The 22,397-nt window shown below is 44.8% G+C and overlaps 2 protein-coding genes across 2 annotated transcripts in view; one reads left to right on the plus strand and one right to left on the minus strand.

Moving 5' to 3' along the window:
- The window catches only part of STXBP3 (syntaxin binding protein 3), an 86,674-nt gene extending 75,629 nt beyond the window's left edge, over positions 1–11,045 (plus strand). Inside the window, exon 21 of the mRNA XM_025189409.2 lies at positions 10,893–11,045. The gene's annotated coding sequence lies outside the window, so the exon portion shown is untranslated. The remainder of the gene's footprint in view (positions 1–10,892) is intronic.
- AKNAD1 (AKNA domain containing 1) overlaps positions 1–22,397 on the minus strand; it is a 28,737-nt gene that overhangs the window by 648 nt on the left and 5,692 nt on the right. Inside the window, 13 exon segments of the mRNA XM_075936661.1 lie at positions 2,740–2,887; positions 3,957–4,041; positions 5,694–5,780; positions 7,260–7,287; positions 8,551–8,651; positions 8,731–8,853; positions 10,991–11,091; positions 11,538–11,679; positions 12,838–12,938; positions 16,184–16,290; positions 16,925–17,027; positions 17,741–17,916; positions 19,463–19,628. Of these exon segments, the coding sequence (XP_075792776.1) occupies positions 2,740–2,887; positions 3,957–4,041; positions 5,694–5,780; positions 7,260–7,287; positions 8,551–8,651; positions 8,731–8,853; positions 10,991–11,091; positions 11,538–11,679; positions 12,838–12,938; positions 16,184–16,290; positions 16,925–17,027; positions 17,741–17,916; positions 19,463–19,628 (1,468 nt within the window).

A 22,397-nucleotide genomic window follows, 5' to 3' on the forward strand; every position in this document is an offset into this window, starting at 1 on the left:
CTACAGAGCCAGACCTGAGTGGTGTTGCAATTCCAGATAGCAAAACAGAGAAGGAGCTGGGCAGAGTCCCATACCACAGCAGTTGCCACTGTGGAGCAAGCTTGCTCTAAAATTGACCACCATGCCTCCTCTCTGCACCAGACTCAAAGAAGTGTACATTGGGCTTTTTGATTTCATGATTTGTGTGTGTGCAAATATACTCATGAAGCCATACTAAAGCCACTCCTGAAGTAATGCGTACAATGTTAATTGCAGTAAACATTTGACAAATGTTCCCTGCTTCTGTTGCTTAAAAAGCTATTGTATGACATACCCACCATTAAGACACAGGGACTATGTCTAGACTGGCATGATTTTCCGCAAATGCTTTTAACGGAAAAGTTTTTCCGTTAAAAGCATTTGCGGAAAAGAGCGTCTAGATTGGCACGGATGCTTTTGCGCAAAAGCACTTTTTGCGGAAAAGCGTCCGTGCCAATCTAGACGCAGTTTTGCGCAAGAAAGCCCCAATCGCCATTTTCACTACCTGGGCTTTTTTGCGCCAAACGGTTCTCGGTTGTCTACACTGGCCCTCTTGCACAAAAGCATTTGTGCAAGAGGGCTTTTTCCCAAACGGGAGAGTCATGGTATTTGCGCAAGAACACTGACAATCTTACATTAGATCGTCAGTGTTCTTGCGCAAATTCAAGTGGCCAGTGTAGACAGCTGGCAAGTTTTTCCGCAAAATCATCTGTTTTGCGGAAAAACTTGCCAGCTGTCTACACTGACCACTTGAATTTCCGCAAAAGCACTGATGATCTCATGTAAGATGCTGCTCCTGTTCAGGCAAGTCTTTTTCCGAAAAACTTTTGCACAAAAGGGCTAGTGTAGACAGCAGAGATTTGTTTTCCGCAAAAAAGCCCCTATCGCGAAAATGGTGATTGGGGCATTTTTGCAGAAAAGCGCATCTAGATTGGCCACAGACGCTTTTCCGCAAAAAGTGCTTTTGCGGAAAAGCATCCTGCCAATCTAGACGTGCTTTTCCGAAAATGGAAAACTTTTCCGTTAAAAGCATTTCCGGAAAATCATGCTAGTGTAGCCGTAGCCCCTGAGAGTATCTAAGATAATACTTTTTGTAGTTCTACAGTGCCGAGGTTAGAAAAATATATTCTCAAATGACATTTTTAAAGTCTGAAACATCAATTATCTTGATTAAATGAATTCCTTAATTGCACCAAAATGTGTGTGGAGAACTAGAACATTTTGGAAGGAACGGAGACCTAGTTAAGCATTTGAGAGCTGAGGAACAGGAAAAAGCAGCAACAACCAGAGCTCTTGTGAATATCTGGTTCAAAAAGAGAGCCATCTGACTGAACCTGATGGTGAGAGTAGGCTGCTGGGGGCAGTAGTTGAGAACTTGGCTGTGAAGGATATGGTGAAAAGCTGAGTAGAGACACACAAGCTGTTAATAGGAGCCAGCAGTTCTCTAGTCGAGAAGCATGGTGCATCAGCATTTATGGACAATAGATAGGACAACAGAAAGGGGCCCTGAATGAGATCTGACATGGATTGTAGGGACTAGAACTGAGGCCATTCAGGTTCACACCCAGGAGTTTACATAAGACTAGCCCTATAAAGTATCCTTTTTCCCACTGCATCAGTGTGGTATTTAGGAACTACCCAGGGCTACTGTCTGGTGCATGAGGTGTCTAAAGTGTGACTGCTCTTTAGCTTGTGGTACATAAATCAACAGCTGGGATGGGATCTCTGCTCCAGGTTTATCCCCTTTATTTTGTGTAAAAGGACCCCTAAAATCCCTGTATCTACAATTGCAGGTGTTGCAATCAACAGCTTAAGAGTGCCTTCCAAGGGTCTTCTCCCAAATCCTAGGGTAGGAGGTATGCTGAGGGAGAGAGAGGTGTGCAGAGGGAGAAGATCTATACATAGCTTATTGGAGATTGTGGATATCCCAGAGAGACTGCTGTAGTTTAGACAGGCCTCAAGGGCTGTGCAAATTACACTGTAGGCCACAAAGCAGCCCTAGATCAGGGAAATGCGAAAGTGGCTTACAGTCACCTTTGCCTCCTATCTACCTAAGTAGCAAGTTCTGTGCTTTGTATTTCAGGACAGGGTTACACTTTCTGGAAGATTAGCACTGTGGTGATCAATCCTCTGAGGGTCAATTTAGTGGGTCTATTAAGGAGGCACTAAATTGCTAATTGCATTCTTGTAGACTCTGGTACTCCAATGGAAAGAGAAGTATAAGGGGAGTAGTGTGCACTGGTGACTCTGATACTGATGCAGAAGCAGCAACCAACTCTCCAGGAGCAGGGCTGCAGGTGGGAGCCACTGATACAGAGGCAGCAGCATGGTGCAGCAGCTGGTGCCTGCTGGGAGCGTGTAACCACAGAGTTTTTCAGCAGTTACATGTTTACACATTACCCGCATTTTAACATCCTAAACGGGAGTCGATGGGAGATCTTCTCCCTTCAACTTCCATCAGTGGCGATCCCGTGGCAACTCTGTCTAAGGTATGTGAATTCCAGCTACACTATTCACATAGCTGGAGTTGTGTGCCTGAGGTTGACGTTGCACCATAGTGTAGACCTGCCCTCAGAAGCAGCACCCCAAAAGGCACTGAATGCAAGACAAGTTAAAGTATAATCATTAGCATCTATTCGTAGGATTTTCAAAAGTGACACAAAGTGGGACTTGTTGCTTCTATGTCACTCAAGCATTTAAAATCACAATCTAAATTCTTACCTTTGTGTCAGTATCATTGGTCTGTCTGTTTCTGATACCTATCATTGATTTACTTTCATAAACCTTTCTGCTAGGTAGGTACTGAGGTGAAAAGATAATTGTATCATGCATCTTTGAGCAGCAGGTTTTGGGAATCTCTAAGTTGAATCTAGAAGGTAATATATAAAATTAACAAAAATATTTTATAGTTACAAAACAAAAAATATGTGTAAACAATTTGTGTTCATGGTCTATAACTTTTTAGCATCCTTGTATCCTAATTTCAGTAGAGTTCCTCATTTTTTGTAATCAAAATATAACTGCATAGTTAGTATGACATTTATAACATATGTCTTAGTCACAGACAAACAAACCTTCATTGAAGGGGCAAGGAATCATTGCAAATACCCTCACTAGAACTTACTGTCTGCTCTGGAAGGGCCAGGGAGAAGCTTTTTATGTATTTAATTTTTTTGCCATCTTCCCTACCTTCACACATTGTTAACACTGTAATTAAGAACCTGCCCTACTTCAGACACTCCAGATATCATTTAATATTCATAACAAGTAAAATAAAAACATTTCTGAGATAAATAATGGTACTGCAATATCAGTATTGTTACAGAAAACAGGGCTGTCACTGCCAGGCTTGTTATCTGGAATGATAATGACACATTTGAAAAGAGACTTCTTGATTGGATACTACACTAAGGGTATCTCTACACAGCAGTGTTATTTTGAAGTAACTTAGTCTGCATCTACACAGCAGGCAATTACTTTGAAATAATGTTGAAATGCTGTTAAGCTGGAGGATTTCTTACTTCTTACTCCTGTAACCCTCATTGTACAAAGAGTAAGGGAAGTTGGCGGAAGAGTGCTCTATTTTGAAATAAATGCTGTGTAGATGCTCACAATTTGAAAATAAGCTATGCAATTGACGTAGTTCAATTTGCATAGCTTATTTTGAGGTAAGCCCTGCTGTGTAGACATGCCCTAAGAGAATTGGCTAAATTTCTAGTTCTTCCATGATAATTGAAAAATCTCATAAAATCTGTTCAAAATTTACATTACATTATATAGTTTACTTTTATTAATTACTACTATTTTAATATGTATTATAGTATTACATATGCATGGAGTTGTGCCCACTTACGACATCAGTGATTTAGGCCCACGCTATCGTCAATAATAACATTTTCTGTGGTAATAATTTATATAAAGCTACTGGTAACACTTACTTGTCAGAAAGTTCATATACAAATTGCTCTGGTTGTGTACTTTTATAAACACTTTTGGCAGCAATTTTTTTCTTGAATGAAGAAGCTGAAATTTTGGAGTCCATAATTAAACAAAATGTAACAGATACATAGAAAACTATACTTTCTTGTTTTTAGTACAAATGACAGAATTGGCTGGTGTGTATGATCAGTTACCGTGGATAACTACAGTAATGGAACAGACAAATAGGCATGGAATTACATAACACAGTAATTACACATAACATTAAAAGATCAGAGACAGTTCTTAGGTATGTTACCAGAGAGTATCATACAATCTTGATGCCATACTTCCCTATGAGGTATAGTTAAATACTAAATATTCTTCAACCCAAGGTGAATTTTAACAAGATCTTAGGATCTTTTGCTAACTCAGCAGCTCCAGTCAATGGGATCACTATAGAAATATCTCCACTGAAAATGCCCACCCTAGTTCTAATTTTCATTAAAAAAAATACAAACAAAAATATTCAAAAAAGTATTTCTTTACTAAATCAATTTAACAAATGAACCCAACATTCTTTAAACATGCTGTGTTGCCAACTCATAATTTTATCATGTTTTTATCATGATTGCTGTTTGTCTTAAAGCCTTGGTTGCAGAAGTTTTTTTGAATACTTGAGAATCTCAGAATTCACTTAAAAGTTACCTTTTAACCCTTTTAATTGTGGAGAACAGAATGATAGTGTGACTTAAGTGCACCCTTAATGCTTCAAAATCAGAAGACAAAAGAACCCAAATTGCATTTTAAAAAATCTCAAGCATTTTCAGGGTGACCTGACTCATAATTTTTAAATATTTGATGTTGGAAATACTGTATGTAAATGTGTCATCATCATCTGTAGGAATAAATCCTATACTGCACGATTGCTTCAGAAAACAGATTTGAGAAGGATAATAAATCCTGAAAAGACTAAAGACAGAGAAGGAGGAACACAGTAAAAAGGTCAAGAGGAAATTTAAATAAATGGCAAGGAAAGAAAGGCTAGAGGAGAAATATCTTGATCCGCCTCTCTTATTTTTTCCCTAGTCTTTTCTTCTTCTGTCCCCAATATACTTCATACATCTCTTCTGCCTTTTATAATGTGTGCTAAGTATCAGCTGTGGAAGTCAGGCCCGTCTCGTTAACAGCTCCCTTCCCTCATGCTCTTTATAGAGATATAAGAGGTCCCCTAAATATCAAACAGGAAAATGGAAAGGTGTGCCCATATTTTAGCAATTTGAATAAGTTAATAATGTTTGGAGGTACCTACTCACTAATTGGAAGTTATACCAGAGAGGGAAAACCATCCTAGATTGTTACTGGTTATCAATGTGACATTCTTTTCCAATGTACTATGAAATATCAAAGTACATTTAATTGGTAGTCTATGTACATAGCTTGTAAAGCATTGTGGAATCCTGCATTGAGGATAAAAAATAGCCGAGCCCTAGATGCCTCTCTCAACCTCCCCAAGTACAATGTTTGCTTCTCATATCATCATTCAGCAGAGTTTCGGAATATTGAGCTCTCTTCCTTGCTTTCCCCTCCTTAGCCAAATCCATTCCTTGTTCAGATCAGACTTCCATTTACTGTTGTACATTTCATTCAACTGGCTATAAAACATGTCTTTAATAAGCTTGCACATGATCTCTAAAGCATAATTGCCAAGCAAAATATTTTAATACAATAAAGACTGATAGTTTGGGCTCATTTACCAATATTATCCTTGTCAGATTCCCTGATACATTTGTTTCTTTGACAACTAGTACAGAAATTTGCATTCCAATCTCTGTATTGTAAGGCTGCTGAGAGAGCATACTATAATTACAATTTTGCAGTATAACAATGAATACATTAGTACAATGAAACACACAACATTTTACTTTCCAATTAACACGTACCAATATTAGCTAATTTATATTCTCTGGCACTGTAAAACATGCACATACAGACTGTACCTCCCTTAACTGGGACTCTTTGGTCCGGCAACATCCGTGGTCCAGCAGGACCAGGGATGTTCCTGGACCACAGAGTCCAGGTATAGGGAGGTCGGGACATGGGGTAGGAGCGCAGCAGAGTGGGGGGGAGGGAGTGACTCACCTGAGAGCCTCATGTAGGGAGGGACACAGTGGGGCAGGCGGAACAGCAGAGAGTTCTCCCTGTGGCTGGGAGGTATTGGGTCGGCAGTGGCCGTGGAGCTTTGGCCCCGGCCGCAGCCAGGGAACTCCAGCCCTGGCCATGGAACTGGGGTCCAGCAGTGGCGGCGGAGCTCTGGGTGTGGAGCTTGGGGTCTGGGAACGGCTGCAGAGCTCCAGCCTTGGCTGCAGAGCTCCGGCTGCACAGCTCCAGGTCCAGCAGCAGCAGCTAGGGAGCTCCAGCTTGGGGAGCCATGACTGGGCAGGCAGCAGCGGTGCCGGGCTGGAGCCCTACCCAGGGGCAGCAGGACAGTGTGGACCATATTGGGAAGGACCTCCCCTGGTCTGGCAAATCCCTTTGTTTGGACCCGGCTAGGTCCAAGGGTGCTGGATGAGGGAGGTCTAACCTGTTCCATTATTTCTATTGTATGCTGCGAAACTGAGGCAGATATTTGAGAGACTTTGGAGGCTGTTGCGGGTGCTCAACATTTCTGAAAACTAGGCTCTCTTTGACTTGCTGAAGGTAATACAAGATAATGGCAGGGGTAGCACAAGAATTGAGGAATTCTTGTTCATTTCTCTAGACCACACTGCATGGGTGGTCCAAAGCAAGTGACAGCTAGCATAGTGCTACCTGCAACTTCAGTATTTTGAAGACGTTGGTGGAAAATTGGAAATGTCATCCTGCCCCAAGTGAAAACTGGACAGTTCCACTGTGGATGTAGCTTTGAAACAGAAGAGTTAGTTCTTCAAGTGCTGGTCCCTATGTGTATTCCACATATGTCAAAGAGCCTCCAGTTACATTAAGTAATTTCCATTTACAAATGGGAGTAGGTGTGTGAGCCCAAAAGATTCTATTTTGTTACAGAATTCTAGTTTGGCACTGAGCATGCATGCGTATCCTGCAAGTACAGAACTACATGGACAGAACTCAAAGAGCAACTCGCTTGTGTGCATAAATCTTTGGATTTGCCAATCTTTCCCACTCTCGGTCTATATACTATGCCAGATTTGTGTACTGGTGTAAGTGTAACTCCATGGACTTCTGTGGCCCTTCCCCTCAATGCTGGTATGTGTAGGTTGGCTTTGTGCCATACAAAGCTTAACTTGTGGCTTGTAAACTTTTCTGCAACACACTATACTTATGAGTTGAACTGAGGTTTTTATTTCTACACTAGCCAATTAGCCCGTCATAAGACGGGATTTTCAGATCTCTCCTCCACGTCAGTCTTCTCTCCTAAGCCTCCGGTCTCTCGCTCCAGGTCTCTTTCTCTCTCTCTCTCTCTCTCTCTCTCTCTCTCCCCTCCTCCTGCTGCCTCCCCCCTCCCTCTCAGCTCTCCTTTGCCCTCTGCCTCTCTCTCTGTCTCTCTCTTTCTCTTCTCCCCCTCCTGCCTCTCACTCTCCCTCCGCGCTCCTCTGTCTCCATCAAGGATGCTTGTCCAGGCCCTGTCCCCTGGCCATGTACGTCACCGCCCTGCCCCCGTGGCTCTTGGCTGATTTCTGCGCCACTCAGCTGGGCTGCTCTGGGGGAGCAAGCAGCACAAGTGGCTGTTTGGGCCCTGTGCTCCCCATGCAGCATGGGGGTGCTGCTGGGGACCGCGGCCACCAAACAGCTGCTTGCGCTGCTTGCTCCCCCCGCGGCGGCCTGGCTGAGCGGTGCAGAAGTCAGCCACGGCAGGAGGCGAAGGACATGACTCAGGCAGCAGTGCCGCCCAGAGGGAACAGCCAGGGAGGCAACAGCGCTGCCCAGAGGGAAGAGCCAGCATTTCGGCATTAGAGTCTCAGACATTGGGCTACTATATATATGACTAGCCAATTAGCCCGTCATAAACGGGATTTTCAGGTCTCTCCTCCATGTCAGTCTTCTCTCTTGAGCCTCCGGTCTCTCGCTCTGTGTGTCTCTCTCTCTCTCTCTCTCTCTCTCCTCCTCCTCCAGCCTTGTCCTCTCCCTTTCTCTCTCTCTCTCTCCTCTCAGCTGTCCTCTGCCTCCTGCCTCTCTCTCTGTCTCTCTCTTTATCTTCTCCTCCCCCTCCTGCCTCACTTGGGGTCCACGGAGCCCAGACGACCGTTTGGGCTCTGCACTCCCCGTGCTGCATGGGGAGCGCAGAGCCCAAACGGTCGCTTGCACCACTTGCTCCTACACGGCAGCCTGGCTGAGCAGCGCAGAAGTCAGCCGAGTGCCACGGCGGGAGGTGAAGGGGTGTGGGGCGGTGACATTCACAGCCAGGGGGCAGGGCCTGGAGCCGCTGTCATGCTGCACATCACCACCCCGCCCCCTTCGCTTCCCGCTGTGGCGCTCGGCTGACTTCTGTGCCACTCAGCTGGGCTGCTGAGGGGGAGCAAGTGACGCAAGCGGTCGTTTTGGCCCCACACTCCCCATGCAGCACGGGCCGCCCGGAGGGAACAGCCAGCATTTCAGCATTACAGAGTCATAGACATTGGGCTACTATATATATAAGGTGCAGGACTGAACGGATACTTTATAATTCTCAAGTTTAAACCAATCTTTGTTTCCCCAGCTGCATCTCCAGCTGAGACCTGTAAACAAGTGATATAGGCAAAATTACACTACAAACATTTTCACATACACGTTTTAGTAGCTATGAAACCACTGTACCTTTGCTTTGTTCTTTTAATCCTGCTCTATGCGATTTAGAATTTTTAGTCCTGTGTTCCATAAATTCATCATTGTGTGACTTATTAAAGGAATCACAGAATGAGATGTCTTCTGTATCACTGCCTAAAAAATTATATCAAAGAGGTCTTAAATACATATTACAGTTCAGAAGCTTAGTGCTGCAGCTCTATATCTAGCTACCCACCAGGCTTCCAGCACTCTAGGATTTGAGAACCTCACAAACATTAATGAATTTTTCCTCACAACATCTCTGAGAAGTATTATCTCCATTTTATAGATGAGGCACAGAGAGATGCAGTGATTTGCACAAAGTCATAAAGGAGGCCTGTGTTAAAGCTAGGAACTGAACTTGGATCTCACAAGACTAGTTTCCTGACCTAGGGTAAATGGTCCCAGACCAGACTCAGTACTTTTTTCCTTAAAATCACTGAAGGCTGGACCTTCCCCTCCAGAACCAATGGAAAGCAAGAGAATCACAAAAGGGAGTGGAGGAGAGTGTGGCCCTCATTTAACAGCTTGTAATAGGTGATGCATATAATGGTACAGATAACAGAGTGAAAGGTACCAGTTCCCAATATGTATCTAAATGGAAAGGCATCACAGAGAAAAGAGGGGCAAAAGAGAACCCAGAATTCAGGTGGGACGAGCCCACATGCTCTGATTTGAAATCAAACCCAGAAACAACTCATACCTTTCAAGTCACACGTGGAGTGTACCAATCTTCACTGCACCACAGTGGGAGGCTATAGAGCAGTGGCGGGCAACCGGTGGTCCACAGGCCATAGGCAACCCATCAGGATTACATGTGTGCCCCATATACCCCCTCTCTGCCCCTTTCCTCCAGAACTCTAGTGCACTGGAAACCTGCACTTACCTACACCTCCCTCTCCCTCCCAGCACTTCTGGTGTACCATAAATCAGCTGATTCACACCAAAAGCGACGAGGAGTCCTGTGGCACCTTATAGACTAACAGATTTATTGGAGCATAAGCTTTCGTGGGCAAAGACCCACTTCGTCAGATGCATGTAGTGGTAATTCCAGAGGCAGGTATAAATATACAGGCATAAGAAAGGAGTATCAATCAAGAAGCTTCAGGGGGTAGCCAAGTTAGTCTGTTTGGGTATGTCTACACTACCACCCTAGTTCAAACTAGGGTGGCAATGTAGGCAACCGGAGTTGCAAATGAAGCCCGGGATTTGAATTTCCCGGGCTTCATTTGCATCTCGCCGGGCGCCGCCATTTTTAAATGTCCGCTAGTGCGGACTCTGTGCCGCGCGGCTACACGCAGCACGGACTAGGTAGTTCGGACTAGGTAGTTCAGACTACCGTTACTCCTCGTTTCACGCGTAGCCGCACGGCACGGAGTCCGCACTAGCAGACATTTAAAAATGGCGGCGCCCGGCGAGATGCAAATGAAGCCCGGGAAATTCAAATCCCGGGCTTCATTTGCAACTCCGGTTGCCTACATTACCACCCTAGTTCGAACTAGGGTGGTAGTGTAGACATACCCAAACAGTTTGGGTTAGTGCACGTGACTTATTTCAATCTTGCGGCTCACTGAGACGACAGACTCACTAGCCTTGGTTGCCTGTCACTGGTGTAGTAGGGCTGACTGTAGGTAACACTGCCCATTGTCCCTTCTCTGTCCCCAGAGAAGTTAACTTCTGGGGGGATCTGGGAGCTGCCCTGCTCAATGGAGTATAGGACATCTTTGGCAGTGTGGCTCTGATGGAACTCTGCTATTAAGGAGCTGGGGAGGCCACAAGGCCATAAAGTTTGAAGACGGCATTTCCACCCTCCTTCCCATCAACAGACTGGTGGGAAATAATCTCAACGGGGATGCCAGGCACGGATTGTCTCATCAAAATCCTTCCTTTTTTCAGGGGGAGGAGATACTCTGACTCAGAAATGCTGAAACACTTTAGAGGTCACATGTTCTAACTATTATCAGGTATATGCCAAATTTGTGAGTGCATTAGTTAGCATATACAAAAACCTGCACATGCATGAACGAAACAGAATTTTGTACACACATGGAAATGACATGGGTGCTTTTTAGAAAACCTGTTTGAAACTGGGGTCCTATTAGCCTAGTCAGTAAAGTTTGGTAAATGTTCACTAAGATCTTCATTCTCTACAGATCTTGTGAGATGACATCAAAGTGCCATGAGGACTCAGTAGTAATTAAATATGCAGTTTTGGCCATTGTATGCAATCTCTAGATACGAAGGTTAGTACCTGACAAATCTAGCTCCACTGCTTTTTCCTGAATGAAGACCGAATATCTTCCACATTTTGACTTTTCATTTTCAGTTTTTCTGTTCTCTGTCTTTTTATTTCTACATGTTAAAAACAAAAATATTACTAGATCTGAATTAAATGTTAGCAATTGTGGGAAAAGTTTAAAAAAACTATGCCATTAATATTGCCAAATTATTAATTGAGGTAAAGCAATTTATTCATAATAGGAAATATATCCATGCTAAATAGTCTGATCTTGGGAAAAAACATATTAGACCTTGGATTATAGCATGGATAATGGCATTAAGACCCTGATTCAGCAAAGCACTTAAACACATGCTTAAAGTTAACCTCACCTTTGTTCAGCAAATAATTTAAGAAATCTTATGTGTGTGTTTATAAACATGTTCATACATGAGCACTGACAGGCACAATGGTCTGAAGGAGACAGTTCCCCTCTCCCCCCCTCCGCCTGCACTATTTTGAAGTTTGTTGATGTTTTGTGTTGGCTTGGAACTTAGAGTGATAGTTAGCACACACTCACCTATTGACAGAACAGGAACAAAATTCTTTGTTTGCATTTTTTGAGCAATGTATTTTCCATTTGGGATGTAGAATAGCATCACATGAATTTGAGTAGTTTTCCATCCTCCCACAAAAACTGTCTGAGGGATATGCTATATTTCCTAAAATGATAGGGGAAAAAAGAATTGGATAATTGGTGAGTTCCACCTGAGTTATGGAATGACACAAATCTATTTTATATTTGAGACAGTTTGTCTGTCTGTGTGTATCCATCTGCTCGTTCAAGAACTCCTCCTGAACAGTGAGAATACCACCAAATTTGGTATACAGTAGGGATGTTAGATAGCAGGTAATAGAATAGTTGACTAACTGCATGAAATTTTGGTGGTTAGTCGACTATTCTACAGTCCCTGGAGTCAAAGCTGGCAGCCAGTGCAATACAGCTCCACTCCTGGGGAGCTCTCTACCACCCTACACTGCTGCCTCTGTATCAGAGGCAGCAGCGCAGGGTGCCAGGCAGGAGCTGGTCCATGAGGGGAGCCAGCTTAAAAACCAGCTCCCCTCATGGACCAGCTGCCCTGCCGCTCTGCACTGCTGCTTCTGATACAGAGCGTCCCGCAGACAGAGGCAGCTGGGGAGGCTGCTTTGTGGCACGGCAACCAGTCCAGGCTACTGCAGACAGAGGCTGCTCAGGCAGCCCAAGCTAGCTGTAGACAGAGGCTGCTCCAGCAGCAGCCTCTGTCCACCGGGAGCTCAGACCCCTCCTGCGAATAGGGACTGCTGTCCAGGGTTCTCTGCTCGGTGTCCCCATCCAGTCTCCTTGTTTTAAATCTATGGCCCCCTCCCACCTTGATCCTTTTTGTCATTATTTGTCCCCCGACATTAGTTGAACCCTGGGTCTAGTCATCCCTCCCACAAGGCTGGAGGAGGGACTTTGAGAAGTGGGCAGGCTGTGCCCGCCCACCCCTCCCATGGTTTCAAATAGGCGAATAGGGACTGCTGCTGCGAAGCAGCCTCTGCCCGCAGCAGGCCCAGGCTCGCCATAGGTAGAGGTTGCTCCGTGGAATGGGCGTCTCATCTGCTCCCAGCTGCTGTGGTGAGAGGGGAATGGAGTAGTCCTCTCTTTGCAGATCAGCCTGCACACTGAACCCCTCATCTCTAGCCCCACCCCGGAGCCATGATTTCAATGAAGCATATACATTTTCATTTTATTTTCCAAAAAAACAAAAATGGAGTTAAAGACCAATGCAATGCCCAATAAATCTTCTAGTTATTGATTACAATTGAAAGAGTCACACAGCATTTTCTCTTGCTCCTACCTTGCTCCTGATGCACATTTAGATTAATAATTTTGCGGTCTAAATTGCATACGTTGTAAGGCTTGGCTTTGGATGAGCTCATTTGCCAAAAGTTTGAACTCCTGAATAAACAAAACAGCATATTTTTATCACATTAATGTTTCTGTAAGTAAAACAACTAAACTTAACACTGAAGATCTACACAAATGTATCTTTTCCCTTATGTTTGACACTATTCAGACAAGTAAATCCCATTTTTAATCTGGATGCTGGATTTTGTCTCCACTGTTGGTTGTAGAAGTAATTTATGACCAGAGTAGCTGACAGAGGTGCTGGGGCCCTAGGCAGGGAGTGTGTGGGGGCCTGGTTCTGCACTCCCAGAAGGGGCAGAGTCTTGGGCAGAAGAGACGGTGCTGGGGCAGCCAGCCCTCAGCACCACCCAAAGCATGTTTCCCCTCCAGGAGCAGCCTGAGGTGGGCTGTGGCAGCTGGTGCCCCATGCGGAACGCGCGATTGGCGCCCCCGCCTGCAGGGCCGTCAATGGACTGATGTGATTGGCGGGCACCCCGGGTGCCTCCGTGACGTCATCATTGGGTTCCCCGGGCGGTGGCACCCTAGGTGGCGGCCGAGTCCGCCTATAGCCACGGGCCACCCCTGTTCCCCTCCCCACACCAGCCCTTAGAGCCTCCTGGAGAATGTTTCCCCGCCACCAGCCTTCAGCACTGCCCAGAGCATGACTCCCTGCCCCACCGGCCCTCAGCACTGCCCAGAGAGTGTATCCCCTCCCCACTAGGGTCGCCAGATGGTTTCAACAAAAATACCGGGCACACTTGACATTACATCACAATCTACATTACATCTCATTTAGAAAATACCGGACATTTATATTTTCTCAATTTGTTTCCCGAACAGAAAGCTCAAATACTGGACTGTCTGGGTCAAAACCAGAGACCTGGCAACCCTACTCCCCCCACCAGCCCTCAGAGCCACCTGGAGCATGTTTCCCCTCCCCTCACCAGCCCTCAGAGCCGCCTGGAGTATGCCACCCAGCACTCTGGGGCAATTTAAGGGTCCTGGGGCTCCAGCTATTGCCGCTGTTGTACTAGCTGCAATGGTGGCCAAGAGCTCTGGGTCCAGGGTTACTGCCCCCTTTGGCCCTCCCTGTTGGCAGAACTGTTAGGGTATGTCTACACTACAAAGTTAATTCGAACTAGTGAAGCGCTTAGTTCGAACTAGGTAAACCTCATTCCACGAGGACTAAGCCTAGTTCGAATTAAGGGCTGTGTAGCCCCTTAATTCAAACTAGTGGGAGGCTAGCCCTCCCCAGCTTTCCCTGGTGGCCACTCTGGGCACCACCAGGGAAACTCTTCTGCCCCCCTCCCAGCCCTGGAGCCCTTAAAGGTGCACGGGCTGGCTACGGTGCCCGTGCCAGGTGCAAGCCTGCCAGCACCCAGCCAGCAGACCCTGCACCTGGCACGGTTCGAGCCAGCCATCTGATGCCCCCCAGCCTTCCGCCTCTTCCCGGGACCAGGCTGGTGGCTCTCGGGAGCCTGCCCAGGACCGCAAGAGGCGGGCACCCACCTGGTCTAGTGCAGACATCGTGGACCTCGTCCACGACCTCCGCACTAGGCACAGGAAAGTGGCTGTCTAGGGCAGGAGAGCTGCCAGCCTGGCCACCCAGGAACAGGTGTGCATGAAAATCAAGGTGGTCCACTGAGACCCCCGACCCTGAGCCCTGAGCTTAGAATGGCCGTACTGGGTCAGACCAAAGGTCCATCTACTCCAGTAGCCTGTCTGCCGACAGCGGCCAACCCTAGGTACGCTGGAGGGGATGGACTAAAGACAGTGACCAAGCCATTTGTCTCGTGCCATCCCTCTCCAGCCTTCCACAAACTTTGGGCAGGGACACCATTTCTACCCCCTGGCTAATAGCACTGCATGGACCCAACCTCCATGAATTGATCTAACTTCTCTTTAAACTCTGTTCTAGTTCTAGCCTTCACAGCCTCCTGCAGCAAGGAGTTCCACAGGTTGACTATTTGCTTTGTGAAGAATAACTTTCTGTTACTAGTTTGAAGCCTGCTACCCATTCCTTTCCTTTGGTGTCCTCTAGTCCTTCTATTACGGGAACTAATGGAGAACTTTTCTTTATGCACCCTCTCCACACCACTCATACTTTTAGAGACCTCTATCATATCCCCCCTCCGTCTCCTCTTCTCTAAGCTGAAAAGTCCCAGTCTCTTTAGCCTCTCTTCATATGGGACCTGTTCCAAACCCCTGATCATTTTAGTTGCCCTCCCCTCTCCCAGCCTCTCTCTTCCCCTCTCCCACCTCCTTTTCCCAGTCTCCCCCACTTTTGTTCAATAAAGAGAGATTCTATTTTTGAACACGTGTCCTTTATTTTGTACATCAGGAAGGGGGGCTAGGGAGGGGTAAGTGGAAGGAGGTGAGGGAGGAATGGGGTATGAGCCCCCGATGGGGAGGACTGGGCTGGCTCTGCGGGCTGCTCGGGGTGGAAGTTCTCCTGCAGCCCCCTGATTGTCCCCTCCCCCCGGATGGCAGCCTGCAGCAAGTGCAGCCAGGCTGATGGCCGAGTGCTGTGATATTCCGAGTGTGGGCACTCAGGGCACTCCAAGCCAGGACTGCTTTGCAAGCGGGGCACCCCTGAGAACTGTCTGTCCGGGGTGGGGGTCGGGTTCCTTTAAGCACAGCCCTCGGCTAGCCTGAGACAGCAGCTCCACACTCTAAGTCCTACTCTGATGCCCTGCCGGCACTGCTTCCGGCCATCCTTAACCTCTGTTCAGGGTCCACTCAATGTGGACATGCTGGTTCGAATTAGCAAAACGCTAATTCGAACTAGTTTTTAGGTCTAGATGCGCTAATTCGAATTAGCTTAGTTCGAATTAACTAATTAACTAAGTTAGTTCGAATTAGCGCTGTAGTGTAGACATACCCTCACTGACTTAACTTGTAGTTAGCATGGGGGACATTCACTTCTGTGCAGAGGGCCAACACAGGATCTTTGCTCTATTTAAACTGTCAAAATAATGTTTAAGTGGAATTTAAGTGATGTAATAGGCCTAGTGTTGAATAGGGTTGAATTTCACTGAATGAAATGCTGTCATAGAAGCCACAGACTTATTTTTAGTGAGGCCAGGATTTCATCCTGTGTGATTTATTGCCTGTGTAAAATGTAAGGGCACAATTATGGTTTCTAATCAGATCTTTCCATGTTCAAAGACAACCAGCTTTACTTTGAGTTGAGCCTACCATTAAATTTCAGAGTCAAACATATATCCATGAATGCATACACTTATTTTGGCTGTTTACAAGTGTTTTTAATCTGTCAAATTACATAAAGCACTTACCCTTTTGGGTTTTCTTGATCACTGTTAAGTTTTTCATTTAGTATAAGCTGTTTATGGGATTCCTGACCTCCAGCTCCATTGTCTGCCTCAGGAGGAAAGAAGCACTGCTGTACCACAAATCAGAACATAAGATTTTTATACACTTATTCACATTGTGTATTTCTCAAGAAATATAGCATGTCACACATGCATTTAGATATAATTTTTCTGTCTTTAGCAATGCTTTTTCTCACTTTATCATCCACTCCAAAGGCTATGTAAAATGGACTGCACAACTTCTGCACATTATCCCCATTCTAGAGATAAGAAAAGTTAAGACACAGACTAAATGACGTTATTAGCATAGGTTTAAGAGGATTTGGCATGGATTCATGGGTTTTTTTCCTCATAGCCCTAAACAAGCACAAATGATACTATTTAAAATCCAGTAGTTGTCTATGCAACAGTTTCCAGAACAGTTCCTCTCAGACTCAAACCACATTATGAACGCTTCAGAAGTTTTGACACCCACATCGATAAACCTGAATCATCTTACTTGGCATTTGTACTGCAATGTTCTGACATACTGTGTATCTCAGCAATGACAAAGGTTGAGTCAGTCTGTTGTACAAATTTAACATTGGGTCAGAAACTTAATATTGGAACAGTAGAATATAGTTTAATATACATTATCACATTGGATAAAATAAACAAACAAGCTCATCCAAAGGATTCAATTATACATGAAAATATACCATGTACCATTTCATTTGACGAGTGCTTATTTGCTAGCAGTTGTGCTTTTTCCAGAGGCTCCATTCCTCTTACAAAGGCAGATGCATCTCTTTTTTGTAATACCAACTGGCTGAGAAAACAGCAATTTTTATTTTAAAATACAGTTTTTAATACGTAATAGCAAGATTATTATCATGTGTCTCTCCAACAGAGCAAGCTTCAATATAGATATAACTCACAAATACAGTCTGGACCTCCCTGGTATGACACCCTCGGGACCTGACCAGTCCTAAATGCGGGATTTTGCCAGATATTGGGAGGTCATTTCTGGCCTCCCTACCACTATCCCCACCAGCCCTGGCCTAGCTGCCAGGTTCCCGGCCAGCTCCCCCACTGCCGCTGGCCCTGCTGTGCGCTGAGCTCTTGGCGCCGCCAGGCAGCCCTCCACCAGCTCTCTCTGGTCCAGGAACATCCACAGTCTTGCTGGACCATGGATGTTGCCAGACCAGAGTGTCACGGTTTAGAGAGGTTAAACCTATACCAATAGTCTGCTGATTCCCTAAAAAATGGAATGGAATAGGTAGTGATTTTGGATATTGACATACCTTCATGCTGTTTTTAAAAAATTACTAAAGGGAATAATTGTGCACTAGAAGGATGGTTGGATTAGGTCACTCAATAGGTCATGCAGTGGCATAATCTAACACCCAACCAAATTAACCAGATTCTTTTGATTTCAGTGGTCATTTGATCCGATATGCTCAATAAATGTCTTCAAACTTAGTAATTATAAATCCACTTTAATAAATGACTTCAATACCTATCACAAAGATTAATACTTACATTTTAGGAAAAGGATCACAATTGTCATCTTGTAAAGAAAGCTGACTGGTTTTCTTAGGGATCACGTCAGTCACATGACTTCTATTCTCTTCCTCATTCCTTTTATTATTATTATGAAAATTTACTTCAATAGCAGACCTTTCTGGAGGATCACTAATGATTGAAACTGTGGGGCTCTGTACAAAGCAACCATATTACTGATAACATAAAGACATTAACAACAGATGATTATTGTATTCTCTAAAACAGGGGCAAGGCATTTTTCTCAATTAGGGGCTGCACACCAGTGAGAAGCAAAAAAACCAAACAAACCACACCTCACTGATCTGGCTCTCAACAAGAAAAAAACCCCAAAACCAAAGAACAAAACAAAAACAATCTCACAACTCACTGACTTGGTTCAGGGGCTGCTGGCTCTCACACTACAGTGTGCATGTGTGTGTGTGTGTGTTTATGTGTGCATGCGTGCGTACTGACACTTGGAGTTGCTGGAGCTCGTGGTCCAGCCCATAGGGGCAATGAGGCTCGGAGCTCCCAGTGGTCATGCTCCAGCCCTGGGGGATGGAGACACTAAGGCTCACTGTGGGCTGGATACAAGTAAGCCGAAGGCCAGACCTTGCACACAGGCCATTGTTTCCCCATCTCTGACCCAAAACCTTGCCCTTGCAACCTAAGATTTCCTGAAAATCTATGCAATTCGGGACTCAGAGAAGGACTCTTATCAGAATTCATATAGTATTTCAAACAATTAGTACAGTTAGAAAGCATTTGCTTGGTGACATGTAAAAGAGTGGGAAACCTCCAATTTGCACTTTGCAGCGTATGATCCAGGACTAACCAGTACCATTTTCACCAGCTTTCTATGATATATAAGAATGTGAGCCTCTGAGGCAAACTGTGATATTTATTAATCTCACTGAAGCAGAAGGTTACCATTGTTATAACTTTTCTCTATTAAATTATAGTGATTCACTTGCAGAAACAGCTTTTCAATTTTTGCAAAGATTAAAATGTTTTGCTTTTCTGATAACAAATATGTTTTTCGTACTGACACTGGGGCTGCGTCTACACTGGCATGATTTTGCGCAAATACTTTTAACGGAAAAGTTTTTCCGTTAAAAGTATTTGCGCAAGAGAGTGTCTATACTGGCATGTGTCTTTGCGCAAAAGATTTGCTTTTGCGCAAAAGCATCCGTGCCAATGTAGACACTCTCTTGCACAAAAAAGCTCCAATGGCCATTTTAGCCATCGGGCTTTCTTGTGCAAGAAATTAACGTGGCTGTCTACACTGGCTCTCTTGCACAAGAATACTTGCGCAAGAGGGCTTATCCCTGAGTGGGAGTGTCAGAGTATTTGTGCAAGAACCACTGATTTTGTACATTATAAAGTCAGTGTTCTTGCGCAAATACTCGCAGCCAGTGTAGACAGGCGGCAAGTTTTTGCGCAAAAGCAGCCGTTTTGCGCAAAATCTTGCCAATGTAGACACAGCCTGGGAGTCTTTTCTCCCAACACAGATGTCATCTATTTAAGTTTTGATCAACATGGCTAATGAGATACTTTAAAGTTTAAATTCAGGAATAAAATATATTACTTTCTTTAATTAACAATCTGCATTTTAGCAAGGTATTGACTCTTAGAAGCGTAAGATCAAATTTGCACAACCCTGTTGAAATTAATGAAAAGAAGAGCTTGCTCTGTAGATTACAGAACTTGATGAGTTACCTCAGGAACACAAGAACTGGATGACCACACAGATTCACATGGAGTGAGTGAAGGAGATGTAGGAGATGTGAATGAAGATGGATATGGACTACATCTATTGTCATCGATTTTCTCTTTGACATCTTCAAGCAGCATTCCAAGCCTAAATATTTCCCCCTCCAACTTTCTAAACCCAAATACAAAATACAGAGTTATATAATCAGCCCTTCAATAAACTTTTGGCTTTTTGTATATCACTGCAGTATCAAAGTTGCATCTCTCTCCAAAAATAAAACAATAACATTAAATAGATTCAAAGGGATAGCTGTGTTAGAATGTAACTTTAAAAACTAGTAGTCCTGTGGCACCTTAGAAACTAACAAAAATATATAGTATCATGAGCTTTCATGGGCAAAACCAACTTTATGTGATGAAGTGAGTTTTGCCCATGAAAGCTCATGATACCATCTATTTTTGTTGGTCTCATTAAATAGATGAAAGGAAACCACAGTTAAATGCTTGACTCTAAACAAGGGGAAATAAGAACAACATGGGTAAATACAAACCAGTCAGTTCAACTTCAGTACCCAGAATGATAGTAGAGCGAGTAAGTAAGCAATAATTTGCAAACACCTACAAGGTGATAACTAACACTCTGCATGGGTTTCCTCAAGAACAAATTGTGCGGGACCAGCTTAATATCTTTCTTTGACAGGTAAGAAGCTTTGTAGATGGTAGGGGTATTAAATGGCATGAAGCTTATTGATACACTTACTGGTTAATTGGAGGAGAGTGGAAATGCCATCATCAAATCTTATGGCCTTGTGATCTCCCCGCTGGGTTGGAACAGCCCCAGCTACAGAGGAGCCAGCAGGCCTGGCAGTGGGATCTCACAGCCATGGCTGCAGCACAGCTGGGTGACAGGCCCTGAGTTAAAATGATTAACTCCTTATTGAAGGCACAGAAAGAAGCTATCCCGATGTATAGCAAGAGAGGCAAACATGGTAGGAGACCGGATTGGCTTACAGGGGAAATCCTTGGTGAACTTAAGCACAAAAAGGAAGCTTACAAAAAGTGGAAACGTGGACAAATGACCAGGGAGGGGTTTAAATGTATAGCTCGAGAATGCCGGGGGGTTATCAGGAAGGCAAAAGCGCAAATGGAATTGCGACTGGCTAAGGATGTGAAGGATAACAAGAAAGGTTTCTACAGGCATGTTAACAAGAAGAAGGTGATCAGAGAGGGTGTGCGGCACCTACTGGATGAAGGAGGTAACCTCGTGACAGATGATGTGGGGAAAGCTGAAGTACTCAATGCTTTCTTTGCCTCTGTATTCACGGACAACGTGGCCTCCTGGACTAATGCGCTAAGTGATGCAAGATGGAATGAAGATGGACAACCCTTGGTGAGTAAAGAAAAGGTTAGGAACTATTTAGAAAAGCTAAACGTGTACACTAATCCATATCTGGACTTAATGCATCCGAGGGATTTGGCAAATGTCATTGAGGAGCTTTTGGCCATTATCTTTGAAAAGTCATGGAGATTGGGAGAAATTCCGGATGATTGGAAAAAGGCAAATGTAGCGCCCATATTCAAAAAAGGGAAGAAGGACGATCCAGGGAACTATAGGCCGGTCAGTCTTACCTCGGTTCCTGGAAACATCATGGAAGGGATCCTTAAGGAATCCATTTTGAGGCACTCGGAAGAAAGGAAAGTGATTAGGAATGGTCAGCAAGGATTCACAAAGGGAAAGTCGTGCCTGACCAATCTGATTAGCTTCTATGATGAGGTAACTGGCTCTGTGGACAAGGGAAAGTCAGTGGATGTGATATACCTTGACTTTAGCAAGGTTTTTGATACAGTCTCCCACAATATTCTTGCCAGCAAGTTAAGGGATGTGGATTGGATAAATGGACAGTAAGATGGATAGAAAGATGGCTAGAAGGTCGGGCCTAGCGGGTAGTGATTAATGGCTTGATATCACGATGGTGGTCGGTTTCTAGCGGAGTGCCCCAAGGTTCAGTTCTAGGACCGTTTTTGTTCAATATCTTTATTAATGACCTGGATGAGGGGATGGATTGCACCCTCAGCAAGTTTGCAGATGACACTAAGCTAGGGGGAGAGGTAGATATGCTTGAGGGCAGAGATAGGGTCCAGAGTGACTTAGACAAATTGGAGGATTGGGCCACAAGAAATCTGATGAGGTTCAACAAGGACAAGTGCAGAGTCCTGCACTTGGGACGGAAGAATCCCAAGCATAGTTACAAGCTGGGGACCAACCAGTTAAGTAGTAGTTCTGCAGAAAAGGACCTGGGGGTGACAGTGGATGAGAAGCTGGATATGAGTCAACAGTGTGCCCTTGTAGCCAAGAAGGCTAATGGCATATTAGGTTGCATTAAGAGGAGCATTGCCAGCAGATCCAGAGATGTCATTATTCCCCTTTATTTGGCTCTGGTGAAGCCATATCTGGAGTATTGTGTCCAGTTCTGGGCCCCCCACTACAAAAAGGATGTGGACGCATTGGAGAGGGTCCAGTGGAGGGCAACCAAAATGATTAGGGGGCTGGAGCATATGACTTATGAGGAGAGGCTGAGGGAGTTGGGTCTGTTTAGTCTGCAGAAGCGAAGAGTGAGGGGGGATTTGATAGCAGCCTTCAACTTCCTGAAGGGAGGTTCCAAAGAGGATGGAGAGAGGCTGTTCTCAGTAGTGACAGATGGCAGAACATGGAGCAATGGTCTCAAGTTGTGGTGGGAGAGGGCCAGGTTGGATATTAGGAAAAACTATTTCACTACGAGGGTGGTGAAGCACTGGAATGGGTTACCTAGGGAAGTAGTGGAGTCTCCATCCCTAGAGGTGTTTAAGTCTCGGCTTGACAAAGCCCTGGCCGGGTTGATTTAGTTGGGATTGGTCCTGCCTAGAACGGGGGGCTGGACTTGATGACCTTCTGAGGTCTCTT

Source organism: Pelodiscus sinensis, chromosome 9, assembly GCF_049634645.1.
Source record: "Pelodiscus sinensis isolate JC-2024 chromosome 9, ASM4963464v1, whole genome shotgun sequence".
Lineage (NCBI taxonomy): Eukaryota > Metazoa > Chordata > Testudines > Trionychidae > Pelodiscus > Pelodiscus sinensis.